This window comes from Sus scrofa, chromosome 14, assembly GCF_054392235.1.
Source record: "Sus scrofa isolate SSC_HxYL_T2T_F1_AM1 chromosome 14, Sscrofa_HxYL_maternal_Yorkshire_Landrace_v2.0, whole genome shotgun sequence".
Classification (NCBI taxonomy): domain Eukaryota; kingdom Metazoa; phylum Chordata; class Mammalia; order Artiodactyla; family Suidae; genus Sus; species Sus scrofa.
In genome coordinates, this window is record NC_139396.1 from 54,371,992 (window position 1) to 54,385,830 (window position 13,839).

General features: G+C 45.7%; 1 protein-coding gene across 39 annotated transcripts in view; it reads left to right on the forward strand.

Annotated features, from left to right (window-relative positions):
- CIT (citron rho-interacting serine/threonine kinase) overlaps positions 1-13,839 on the forward strand; it is a 176,147-nt gene that overhangs the window by 137,460 nt on the left and 24,848 nt on the right. For all 39 annotated transcript variants that reach the window (XM_021073543.2, XM_021073545.2, XM_021073548.2 and 36 more), the window contains 5 exons: positions 1,505-1,702; positions 2,731-2,924; positions 5,701-5,836; positions 8,411-8,515; positions 13,424-13,564. In XM_021073543.2, the coding sequence (XP_020929202.1) occupies positions 1,505-1,702; positions 2,731-2,924; positions 5,701-5,836; positions 8,411-8,515; positions 13,424-13,564 (774 nt within the window). The remainder of the gene's footprint in view (positions 1-1,504; positions 1,703-2,730; positions 2,925-5,700; positions 5,837-8,410; positions 8,516-13,423; positions 13,565-13,839) is intronic.

Genomic DNA, 13,839 nt, shown 5'->3' on the forward strand with positions numbered 1-13,839 from the left:
ACATTAGGAATTACCATGGCTTTTGATATTAAAATACAAATTACTAGACCACTTACTGCATTAAAAGCTCATCAGCTCAGTTAACAAAATGAAAAGCTGTGTTTTCTAAGCCACATTGAACAGATCTACTTAATTGATGTTCTTTAATTCTGTGTGCCCGGGAAGATTTCTCTTTTTTAATTGATAATCAAAGGGGGTTCAAATAGGGAATTAGTCATGGAAACAGTGGCAATGTTTCAGAAACTCAGTCTTCTCTTGGTTTGAAAAATGGGAAACAATTAGTAACTGTAGGCTCAGAGGCATTGCCTTTTAATTTACTCCTTTTTGTTACATAAAATTTAATTTACTGCCTGTGTGTCTCATTCCAACTATTATTAGAAAATTGCCCTTAAACTTCTAAAGTATTCTATATAAAAGCTCTCTGCCAGCGCTGGTTCTAAAGCTCAGCAAAGAGAACAGGAAAGCTTAAATGCACTGAAATTGAAGTCATTCTGCCATTGAGCAGTGAAATAATTTAGCAAAACCAGATTAAATCTCTCAGTAAAACGACAATTTCCTATACATGCCTTCCCATTTTCTGATAGCTTGACTGTATAATAAGAGCCATTTAAAGTGATGCCTTCATATAGTATGATATGTTGAGGATTACTCTGAGTATCCCTTAAATTTTTTTTTTTTTTTTGCTCTTTTGTTGCACAAAATTAAATGGATTGCTCGAGATACTATTAAAATAACTCTTAGTGTCCTTCACTCAGTCTTCCTTGATAAGAACTTTATTTGGCTTTCTAAGACTATCTCTAATGATCCTGTCTTATAGACGGTGTGCTGAGTATTTTTAGCTTAATTAGCTGATTGGGATGCCAGTCTCTTTACTGTCCCTCTTTCCTCAGTTTGCATTTTCCACCTTCTGTCATTGTCCATGAACTTGATCTCATTTAAAGTTGCCCCTTTCTCAGGCATACAATGAGACACCAACATCAAATGCTTTCACTGACATGTGGAATCTGCAAAAAGGACAGAATGAACTTCTTTGCAGAACAGATACTGACTCCCAGACTTTGAAAAACTTACGGTCTCCAAAGGAGACAGTTTGGGGGGTGGGGGGATGCGCTGGGGTTGTGGGATGGAAATCCTATAAAATTGGATTGTGATGATCATTGTACAACTACAAAAGTAATGAATTCATTCAGTAATAAAAAAAGAAAGTTGCCCCTTCCACGTGGCAGTCACTTTTGATGGATTTGCTCTCGCCATATTTTCCTGATGAATCCTGTGTTAGAAAGAACCAGAGATGTTTCTTTTTTTCTCCCACAGCAGATGTGCGTTTGAGCACTGAGGGGGCGGGTGTGGGAGCTCGGGTTTGACTCCAGGGAGTTGGATGGGCAATGGGACCTGCATGATGACTGTCCGTGTCTTGTGGGTTCAGCTGTTGATGGCTCTAGAAGCCACTTCGCCTTGAGAACCACCGTGCTGGACGTCGTCACCAACTCCTATCCTCTGTCAGGTAATCACAGACCTGGAGGAGCAGCTCAACCAGCTGACGGAGGACAATGCCGAGCTCAACAACCAAAACTTCTACTTGTCCAAACAACTCGACGAGGCCTCGGGTGCCAACGACGAGATTGTACAGCTGAGAAGTGAAGTGGACCACCTCCGCCGCGAGATCACAGAGAGGGAAATGCAGCTCACCAGCCAGAAGCAAGTAAGCATCGTAAATCATGTCAGAGCCCCCCCCAAAAAAACCTGGAGCCCCTTTAGATTCTTTCTTTCTTTTTTTTTTTTTTTTTGCAGCACCTGCAGCATATGGAAGTTCCCAGGCCAGGGGTTGAACCTGTGCTGCAGCAGCGACCCAAGCTGCTGCAGTGAGAGTGCCAGTTCCTTAACTCACTGAGCCACAAGGGAACTCTGCTTCTTTAGATTTTTGCGTTGTCTGTTACTTCTCTCCTAAGACTGAGCCTGTCCAGAACAATGGCGCTTCTTTATAATCCTGTCTGTGTTTCGAAGGCTTATGTGTTTAAAAAAATGGTTTTTATTTAGGCCGTGCCAACAGCATGCAGAAGTTCCTGGGCTAGGTATCAAATCCACACCACAGCAGTGACCCAGCTGGTGTAGTGGCAACCCCTTAACCTGCTGCGCCACCAGAGAATTCCTAAATATGGTTTTTAGAAGTGTGTAGTCATTCTTTTTTGTTTTTAAAGGGCCACACCTATGGTATATGGAGGTTCCCAGGCTAGGGATCTAATCAGAGCTACAGTTGCGGCCTATGTCACAACCACAGCAACACCAGATCCGAGCCACATCTGTGACCTACACCACAGCTCATGGCAACGCCGGATCCTTACCACACTAGCAAGGCCAGGGATCGAACCCGTGTCCTCATGGATACTAATCAGCTTGTTAACTGCTGAGCCGCTGAGCCACGAAGGGAACTCCTGTGTAGTCATTCTTAATTTTGATTTAAAACCATTCAAAATAGAATAGAATGCTTCTGTGGGCCACTTTATTTTTAAGTGTGGTCTCTTTTTTCCTGGCCTTCCTCTGGGCTCTTTCTATAAGGTGGTGGCCTTTCATCTCTTCTTGTCTGGTCCTCTCAATCTGTCAGAGAGAAAGATAATCTGTGTTTCAGACTGTAGTTAGAAACGTGTGCTTTTCGGAAACCAGTCAGACAAAAGCAATATCCAGGAAGCCCTCGTCCTCTGCGAGGCACAGCTCAATGGTCCTGATTTGCAGACGATGGAGGCTCTGAAGACCACGTGCACGATGCTGGAGGAGCAGGTCATGGATCTGGAGGCCCTGAACGATGAGCTGCTGGAGAAGGAGAGGCAGTGGGAGGCATGGAGGAGCGTTCTTGGTGACGAGAAGTCCCAGTTTGAGTGTCGGGTTCGAGAGCTGCAGAGGATGCTGGACACTGAGAAGCAGAGCAGGTGGGACTTCCTGTTGATGGGAAAACCAGTGGCAGGTGATGGCAGCAGGAGCCACTCCAGAGTCACCAACAGGGGTGACCAGTTGTCCCAGCTTGTCCAGGAGTGTCGTGGGCCATAAGACTTCCAGTGTTAAAATGGGAGACCCTTGTGCAAACCAGGATGGGTTGGTCATCCCTGTTGTAAAGACAGACAGCACCAGTTGGCAGGAATGGTGACCCATTACCTCAAGAAGAGGCCTTGGAGTCAGTAGGGTGAATAGCTCACTGCTTGCTTTCTTTTCTTTTCTTTCTTTTTTTTTTTTTTTTAAACTAATGTTTAATTGTTTATTGGGTTTTTGTTTTTGCTCAGTGCTTTCTTTGAGACACTCGTTGCTCAAATTTCTTATTGTGACCACATAGCAGAACCATCACCATTTTGCTCCTGGTCATGTGCGGTGCAAGTCTTCTCTCCACACCAGGGCTGGTCCACTTGGCATATGGACAGTGCGGGCTGGATCGTCCTTTCTTGTCAGTCTGATCTGTTCATTTTAGGAGGTTGAGCAGCATCCCTGGATTAGACCCACTAAATCCCAGTAGCTGCTTCCTCCTCACATTGTGATAACCAAAAATGTCTCCAGATATTGCCCAGTGTCCCCTGGGTTGGGGTGGGGCAAAGTTGCCCCCAGTTGAGAACAGCTGCTCTATAAGAATAGTTTATTTTTAATTTTTTTCCCCTTCTTGGTAGGAAATAACAATCACAAGTTCAGGTGGCATCTTTCCTCTGCCTTTCCCAGCTCTTCTAGCATCGAATTCCCTTCCTGCCAGGGTCACAGTCGTGCAGGTTGTGTACCACATAGCGCTGGGGGTGCTGTTTACACAGAAGACATCAGAGAGTTGAAGATTTATTATGACAGTTGAACAGCTCATGGCAGGAAAATGTTTTGTTCTAACAGAACCAGTTTATTATGACAGCAGCTGACGACAGATAAAAGTAAATGGTCCTGATGAACACGTGCCTTTCTTAGTTTGACGCAGAGCCACCCTATGGGCTAGTAATACCCCAAGGCTTCTTGTCTGCCCAGCTGAATCCTATCCATCGTCCATACCCCCGCTAATAACACCTTCCTCTGAAACCTTCCTTCCTGCCATACTCTGACTTCCGTAAGCAAGACAAACTCTACGTGGAAATATGTGTCATTTTCTGGACTCTAGCAGGCTCATTTAGGTATTTCCCTCATTGGCTTGACCATAGGACACTCATTATTGTCTTGGGTATAGAATCTATGCTAAATCAGTGAATCCAGAGAAGGCTGGAAGCAGAGAGAACCTATAAATTTTAAGAGCAACTGGTAGACATATTCCCCTTTGGCACATTTTCCCATTCAGGGTATTTGGCAACATGAGGGGGCTGCTGATTTCAGACCTCCCGTTGCCGTTTCCTTCTGGGCTCTTGCCCCCTCCCCACCCCCCCATTCTCAGTCACTGTTCTGGCCGCTTTGCTTTGACACAGACTCCCTCCCTCCCACCCTCAAGTCCAGCTCCTGTTTCAGCTGTTTCTTGAGTCCCTCAGAATCCACTGTAGCATCAAGAAATACACAGCCCCACTTGGAACATGTAATTATGGGCTGTGCTCAGGGGGACATTTCAGGTATGCTTTCAGGAGCAGTCGTGCCCTCCCCACCCCCTCTGTTTGGGTAGTATGTGGGGTCTGAGATGAGAATAATATAATTCTTGATTCTCGTCTTCAAGAGGCTAAGAGTCTAGCAGAGGAGAGAAACCATGCATTGAACTATTTATCACCTAAGATGAGTGGGCTGTGCCAGGCGGGAAGGACATTTATGCTTTGGGTGTGGAATGAGGAGAGGTTACTTCTGAGGGGAAAATTGGGGCAGGTTTTCTGTTGGCCTGAGGAAGAGTTGGTTTGTGGGATAAGGAAGGGGAGGGTTGCCAGTGGAGGAAACCACCCAAGCCCAGGGCTGGAAGCAGCAAAACATATGGCCCCAGTGGGGGAGGGGAAGTGAGCCTTCTGGCTGGCTTCCAGATTTTCTACTCTCTAGCCTTATTGGCAGGCTCATTCATCACACTGAAGTTTGAACTTCCCGAGGAGCACCCCCCCCCAACACTTTTATTTATTTTTTGGTTTTTAGCGCCACATCTGTGGCACATGGAGGTTCCCAGGCTAGGGGTAGAATTGGAGCTGTAGCTGCCGGCCTACACCAGAGCCACAGCAACGCAGGATCCAAGCTGCATCTGCAACCTACACCACAGCTCATGGCAACATCAGATCCTTAACCCACTGAGTGAGGCCAGGGATCAAACCTGCCTCCTCATTATATTAGTCGAGTTCGTTACTGCTGAGTCACAGTGGTAACTCCCTTCACTTCTTGTATATACTTTAAGGAGTGGAAGTGTTTGCTCAGGGTGGTCTCCCATGTCCCCTGCACCCCGTGTTCCTTCAGCGGGATTCCATTCCATCGTCACTCCCATACGGGCTGTAACAGTCTCGACCCAGCCTATTCAGCCCAGCTGCATCTGGAGAAATGCCTTGTCCCCTTCAGCCTTTCCAAGACCACAGATGCAGAAACTTGACCTGCTAAGCATATTTTTACCCAGGGCCAAAAGTGGGTCAGATCTTCCCTCTGTACACAGTCAGAGAACAGGACGTCATTTGGAACAAAGAGCCAGGGTTGGGCCTCTCTCCAGCCCACAGTCTGTTGCTCGGGATCCGAACCGGCCCAGCTCCCTTCATCCAGGTCTGTGTGGTGGGGCTTCTGAAAGCAGCCTGTGCTTCCCTACAGGGCGAGGGCTGATCAGCGGATCACCGAGTCTCGCCAGGTGGTGGAGCTGGCGGTCAAGGAGCACAAGGCCGAGATTCTGGCCCTGCAGCAGGCTCTCAAGGAACAGAAGCTGAAAGCTGAGAGCCTCTCCGACAAGGTCAGCACCTGTCCCTTCCTCCTCTTAGGTAAACGTTTGTACATCCTTTTTCTCACAGGTACACCTGATGCAGATTCAGATGTGATCCGTGGTCACCACATTTCATAAACCTGCATTTGCTCATCAAGTCACAACAGCTGTGCTTTCTCATGGGACACCTTTGGTTGGCAGTGGTGTGTGGTGGGTCCTGGGGTCTCACAGTTGGTCAGTGATTTAAAAAAAATTTTTTTTTAAATTAAAGTATAGTTAATTTACAATGTTCCTTCAATTTCTGCTGTACAGCAAAGTGACCCAGCCGCTCACCCATACACACGTTGGTTTTTTTTTTGTTGTTTTTTTTTTTTCCATCTTTCTGATGTTCTAGCCCAAGAGAATGGACACAGTTTCCTGTGCTGTACAGCAGGGCCCCATCACCCATCCGTTCTAAATGTAACAGTCTGTATCTACCCACCCCAAACCCTCTGTCCATGTCCCCTCCCTCCTGGTCAGTGATTTCTTAACATCTACTGGCCCTGAGGTCCACGTTTAGCTCTGGGTGCATGGGGCTCTTGCTTGCTGGCATTTGGTATGCAGATGCTTTCGTGAATGTCGAGCATCTGTGAAAGTGCGGGGTGGTGAGGACCAAGCTCGCTCCACTGCTGCAGTGACAGGGAGCCCCTCAGCCTCTAGAGTTTTCAGTCCACAGGATGGGATCTGAGGAAGGTGCAGGTCCTCAGCATCTTGCGCCAGATATATGCCCTTACTGTCCTTGTCCGCTTGCTGCGCCACCTTTACAAAACCATGCATCAGGGTTGGGAGAGTTTTGTTTTGTTTTGGCTGCACCTGAGCATGTGGAAGTTGCTGGACCAGGGATCGAACCTGCACCACAGCATCAACCCCAGCAGCTGCAGGGACAACGCCAGATCTTCATCCTGCTGTGCCACAAGGGAACTCCTAGGGAGATTTGTATCTAATAATCTTATAAGAGATTTAGAGTAGGTGCTTCAGTGTTATAGATAACAGAAGTGAAGATCAGAGAAATTCCTTGTATGTACACACAGACTCATAACCCACGTGCTTTTTGGAGTTCCCGTTGCGGTGCAGCAGAAATGAATCCAACTAGAAACTATGAGGTTGCAGGTTCGATCCCTGGCCTCGCTCAGTAGGTTAAGGATCTGGTGTTGCCGTGAGCTGTGATGTAGGTCGCAGACGCGGCTTGGATCTGGTGTTGCCATGGCTGTGGCATAGGCCGGCAGCTCTAGCTCCGATTGTACCCCTAGCCTGGGAACCTCCATGTGCTGTGGGTGCGGCCCTAAAAAGCAAAAAATAAATAAGTAACCTACGTGCTTTTTCACACACACATAATATAAAGTAGTAATCTGACCTCTTAATTTTGTGTAGCTCTTTGTAATGTCGTGATGATAAAAATGATTATTTGCAGTCATTGTGGAAGACAGAGAAACTACAGAAAAGCAAAGGAAAAAAATGACTGGTAATCTGTCATCACTGTTAATGTTGGTGAATGTATTTGTAGTCTTTTCTTTGCATGATAGGTTTAAAAATATATGTGTGTGTGTATATTTATTTATTTATAAACTTAGGTTCTTACTGTATAAACAGCTTTACATCTCTTTTTCTTTAAACATCACACAATCAGAGGCTTTTCTCAGATTAGTGAATATATTTTGAACATGTAGTTCTAGAAACATCAATTACACAGCGGCATCTATTTTAATCATTCCACTTGTGTTGCAGCTTTGAGCTTCTTCCAGTTTTTTTTTTTTGCCATTATAAATAACATTGTGATGAACATAAATCTTTATGGACAGCCAGCATGATTTTCTTACCAGAATTTCATAGAAATTAACTTATCGGATTCAAGGCTAGAGGAATATTCCTGCATTTCTTGGGATTGACTTTTTTTTGTTGTTAAAAAAAAATGAGGAAAATAAATATATTACTTAGAGATGAATGAACCCTTTTGTGTTTAGCTCGAATGATACCTTTTTTCCGACTGTTCTTACAGTCCTCCATACCCAAGTTCTACCAGTCCTTTAAGACTCCAGACCTTCTCATCCCTTCATCTCTTTAATGACTGGTCACTCAGGATGAATATTTTCTTCTCCACACCTCGTAGCAAAATTGTCACCTGGCAACGCCGTCACCATTCGTGTGCATGTCTAGTTATGGGCCACCCTCTGCCTTTGTGACTTGTTGGATCATTGAGGGGGCTTTTCTATCCTTTGATCCCAAAGCCCCTGACATTATCCTGTGCGAGTAGTAAGCATTCAGCCTATGATTATTTAATTCAGCCAAAGTACACCAGATGAATAAATTCTTGAAGTCATCCTCCTAGAATCTGTCACTGCTGTCTATGTGACCCACCCCTTAGAAATATTATCCTCATGGAATAACCTACACAAGGCTTATCCGTGACATGGACATTTGTGATATCCATTTACAAACCAATGTTTATGTCCTGACCTTTAGAACTTGATTCTCCTTTACCTGTGAAAGTTTGTGGGTATTTGCAAAAGTCGTCAGCATCTAACATTCCTAAATGTGGGATCACGGCCAATTTTTCCAAATGTCCAGCTCAATGACCTGGAGAAGAAACACGCCATGCTTGAAATGAATGCCCGAAGTTTACAGCAGAAGCTGGAGACGGAACGAGAGCTCAAACAAAGGCTTCTGGAAGAGGTGAGTGCAAAACACCCAGTAAGTTAAGCCAGGTGGTGGCACGTTAGTGAAAATTTGTTGTGTTCACATGGGCAGGTCCAGATTAAGACTTTCAGATTTCAGAATGGGGCTTTTCAAGGGAGAGCAAGACGGTCACTGGAACTTCCTTGAAGGTGTTGAACACGTTACAAGAATGTGTCATGAAGACCAGGGGGCCTATTTGTTATTATGGGTTCCCCCCGCCTTGAGCACTTGTGGTGCTCGAGTGTCAGGCACAAAGCAGGTGTGTGTGCCACGTAGAAATTTATGAAATGTGTGGGCCAATGGATATTGAGTGAGATTGTTTTTTAGAGTTCATATCCAAAGGATATTAAGTTTGCATGCTGATAGAACATCCTTGCAAATGAGCTTCAGGCACAGGGCAGAGACCTGATCAGATTAAGCTGAGCGCCAAATCTCATGAAGACTTTTAAACATGCAGTTAATTCAATTAAAAAAAAATTATGCCTGGCTTTGGAGACACAAAATGAAAAGCTCACATTGATCTCCTGAACCAACCCATTCCTAGTTATTTCCTGTACCTTTTAACAGAGTTCTGAAAATCTCTATTTATTTATTTATTCTGTTTCAGTCCACTTTATTTTTATTGGAGTATCCTTGATTTACAGTGTTAATTTCTGCTGTACTAAATATTAGTACATTTCCCCCTGCCAGCCAAAGCCCTGGATATCGAATCACCGATAATTCAGTGATTGTTCATGAGAATTAACCTCTCAGGATAAATGCACTTTACATATTTAACGAGAAGTTGGACTCCAAAAGAGGGTTCTGTCTAACCCACAGTGGAATTAACCAGATTATCTGTTCTGGTGAATTAAGGTTTTACCAAACTCTTTCTAAGGGTCTCTGCTAGTAGAAATATTATTCTATGCTATTAAGTTGGAAAAGTGTGGTGAAAATTTTGCAGGTGAAAAATATTTCCTAGAATGAGGCTTTAAAAAGATATGGGTGGGAGTTCCCATTGTGGCTCAGCAGAAATGAATCTGACTAGCTTCCATAAGGATGTGGGTTCGATCCCTGGCCTTGCTCAGTGGGTTAAGGATCTGGCATTGCTGTGAGCTGTGGTGTAGGTCACAGACATAGCTCTGATATGGCATTGCTGTGGCTGTGGTATAGGCTGGCAGCTGCAGCTCCAGTTCAACCCCTAGCCTGGGAACCTCCATATGCCATGGGTTTGGCCCTAAAAAAATAAATAAGTGAAAGTTATGGGTGGGAGTTTGGGAAAGTTCTGGAGATGGATGGTGGTGTTGCTATGTGAAAGTCCTTAATGCCACTAAACTATCTGATTAACAATGATTAAAGTGGTAAATTTATGTATAGCTAACTGAAATAAAATTTTTTAAAAAAATAAATTCGATTACACACACACGAGTGGAAAGTTGACCAAAGGGGGTACTAAGAATATTATAATAGAAATTTTAAAATCTCCCTGGTGGTCAAATAGAGCACAGTGGTCCTTCGTCCAGAATGAATAGGCAGTGCCCTCCCTTGAAGCCCACATCAGGAACAGGAAGAGCAGAAATAATCAGAGATCTGGCCTGTCCTCTTTTCCTTCTCAGGAAGGGGATTTGGCCCTGCCAGCTTTTGGTCCCAGGTTACCTGGTGAGTCAGCGGCCAGGCTAGGAATAGAAGGCTGGAGTCCTGATTCAGTCCCCCCCAACCCCGGTTCTCACTTCTAAAACTACCTGGGAACATCTCCAGTTTCTCAGTCTACACCCCACAGAGGGCTTTTTGGGCACAGACGTCTGGCTGACCCGGAGTTCAAGGCCAGTCTCACCGACAGCCAAAACCATTAGGAAACAAAGAATGCCCTTTATGGTCCAGAGCGTGGCTGGGGTCCTTGCTTGTGGTGGGCAGTGGGCAGTCATAGGCGGTGACGGGGGCTCAGCCCGCCAGTCCCTCCCATGAGGTACAGGTTCTTGGAAATGAGGCCAGAGTCAGAGCCTTATCAGAGCTGGAAAGAATGCTTGTGTGTCACTTGGTCCACATCCCCACCACTGTCCCCTCTCTCTCGGCCCCTGGCTGACTTCACTAGCAGCTCTTTCTCCCCAAGTCTTTTCTCTCGGGCTTGAAATGGCCTCAGCAGCTTTTTCAACTCAACACTTCACAGGCACGGTTAGTCTGTTGGAAGTAGTGCTAGAGCCCAAAGTCCATTTGGGAATCCTATCACAGGAATCCCCTGTCCAAGGTAGAGACCCCTTCCTTGACATTCCTCACCCATGAGCTTCTTTGAACCCCAGCCCCAATACTCACCAGTGACTTTGGAAATCCCAGCTCATTTTTCTGGCAACTCTAATTCTTAAAACCCCCTTCCATATCTTGAACCAAAGCCTGTAACTTCCAACTATTGATTCTTTTATTGATTCTTTTCCATCAAAACGCTTGAAAACTGGGAGTAGTCTGATATTTCCAACCAATATTGGAGATATACATATATGTGTGTGTGGGGAGATATTATTATCTTTTTAGGGCTGCACCCTTGGCATATGGAAGTTCCCAGGCTAGGGGTCCAATCGGAGCTGTAGCTGCTGGCCTATATCACAGCCACAGCAATGCAGGATCCAAGTCACCTCTGCGACCTACACCACAGTTCATGGCAACGCCAGATCCTTAACCCACTGAGCAAGGCCAGGGATCGAACCTGCATCCTCATGGATACTGGTCAGGTTTGTTACCACTGAGCCATGACAGGAACTTCTGAGTTTCTGTGTGGTTTTTTAAAAATCTTTATTTAGTTGAAGGTTTGTTTTTTGTTTTGTTTTGTTTTGTCTTTTTATGGCCACTCCTGTGGCATATGGAGGTTCCCAGACTAGGGATCAAATTAGAGCTGTAGCCGCCGGCCTACACCACAGCCACAGCAACACAGGATCCGAGCCCCATCTGTGACCTATACCACAGCTCACAGCAATGCTGGATCCTTCACCCACTGAGCGAGGCCAGGGAGCAAATCCGAGTCCTCACGGATGCTAGTCACATTCCTTTCTGCTGAGCCACGACGGGAACTGCTCGTTGAAGTTTAAAAAAAATATATACCAGGAGTTCCCTTGTAGCTCAGTGGGTTGAGGATCCAGTGTTGTCACTGCAGTGGCTCAGGGTTGCTGATGTGGCACAGGTTCAATCCCTGGCCCAGGAACTTCCGCATGCCCTGGGTGTGGCTAGGAAAAAAAAAATATATATATATATATACACACATATATATATATAGCAACTATCCTCTTGTTGGTTTTGAGCCAGCTACCAGGGTTGTTTCATGTTCTGGTTCTGTCATCTAGTTCTGTGCTTCCTCGCAGTTTCCTGTCACCCTCATAAAATTGGTGGATTTGGGCTCTACGTGCATGTTTAGAGCCCTTCTTTCTGTCTAATACTGACCGGGAATAGCCTCCCTTTATCGCTCTCTGGGAAGTAAAACATTTCATTGAGCACAAATGTCCCTCTTGTTTTTTATTATAGTAAATAAGCAGCCTATTTCTTGGAAAGCTAATGGACAGTTGATGTGTTTGTTCTAGAGAAATATTTTGGGCCTGGCTGTCACCAAACAGATTCTTGTCCCTAGCACTTGTTTCTCTGCTTCCTGCCTAGTAATTACTGTTGTCCTAAAATAGTAGAAGGAAACTAAAGAGGGTAATTTGCAGGAGTAATCACTCATGCTCCAGGGGAAGGGTTGCTCCCTGTAAGAGGTTATCTTAGCTGTTTCCTCTCTTTTTTTCTTTCTCTGTATTTTCGAGGGTTCTGTGGTTTGATTCAGAAATTCCAGGCCATGCACACAGGGCAGGTGATGGTAGGTTAGTATCTCTCACTTTATGAAGGATGGATGGGGAGAGGCTGTTGGAATAGGTTTGGGCAGGAAAGGCAAATGGAGAAGGGGGGGCGCACCTGAACTGGACTGAGGGAGGAAAGAAGCACAATGAAGGGAGCGCCAAAATTCATCGAGCATCTGCTGTCTGCTGGGCGCTACGCTCGTCTCTCACCTGGCAAAGGGAGGCACTACCCCCACTGACCGATGAAGAGCCTGAGGGGCTGAAGGGCAGTATGAACTGCCCCCGGTCATGTGACTGACAAGGGTTAAAGTCAGGCTTGGAACCAGGGTCTGAAACCTTCTAAAGCCCAGGTTCTTTTCCACGACTCTATGACGCCTCAGGGAATCAGCTGCCTCTCAAGAGGAAAGGCAGGTGAGGAGTAGAAATGGAAGGACAAATCCAGATGGAGAGAAGAGAAATAAGACGGCGAGGTTTCAGCGGGTTCCAAGGTGTTCAGTAGGCTTCGACCCGCTGGGACATCGAGCACTGAGGTTGGCCCCAGCCTTGTGGGAAACTCCCATGGTGATGTTTATGGTTCTGTACCAGCTTCCTGTCCTTAAGTCTGCAGAGGGTGTAGGCCAGCAGTGGGGGTGTATTTGGATCACTTCTGTTGTGGTTAGACTGTACCGCAGGGGTTGGATGAAAGCAAGCAGTGTCTTATTAAGACAGCTGCTCTTTCTTTTTTTTTTTATTTTTATTTTTTCTTGCTTTTTAGGGCTGCACTTGAGGCATATGGAAGTTCCTAGGATAGGGGTGGAATCGGAGCAGTAGCCACTGGCCTACACCACAGCTACAACAACGCTAGGTCTGAGCCGTGTCTGTGACCTACACCACAGCTCCCAGCAATGTTGGATCCTTAATTCACTGAGCGAGGTCAGGGTTCGAACACGAGTCCTCGTGGATGCTAGTGAGGTTGTTACCTCTGAGCCACAACAAGAACTCCCAATTGGTCATTCTTGAATGAGCTGAGCTTTTGCTGCCATGTCTGAAAAGTGAGTCTGTAACAGGGACCAGGTGGGAGCCCATTGCATGGTGTGTGGTCTGAAGCCTCTCTCCACTCTCTCCCCACCAGCAAGCCAAACTGCAGCAGCAGATGGACCTGCAGAAGAATCATATTTTCCGTCTGACTCAAGGGCTGCAAGAAGCTCTTGATCGGGCTGACCTGCTGAAGACAGAAAGGAGTGATCTGGAATATCAGCTAGAAAACATCCAGGTGAGAACCAGCAATGGGAACTTATGGGAAAACGGTCTGCAGTGGTAGTGCATGATGGCTAAGAGCTGCCTGGTCAGAGGGGCTGTATTTTCCTGTTGTGCTTTTTTTTCCCCTCAATATTTTATTATGAAATTTTTCAAACATTCAGAGATGCTGGAAGATTTTTTTTTTTGCCTTTTCTAGGGCCACTCCCGTGGCATATAGTGGTTCCCAGGCTAGGGGTCGAATCGGAGCTGTAGCTGCTGGCCTACACTATAGCCACAGCAACACAGGAT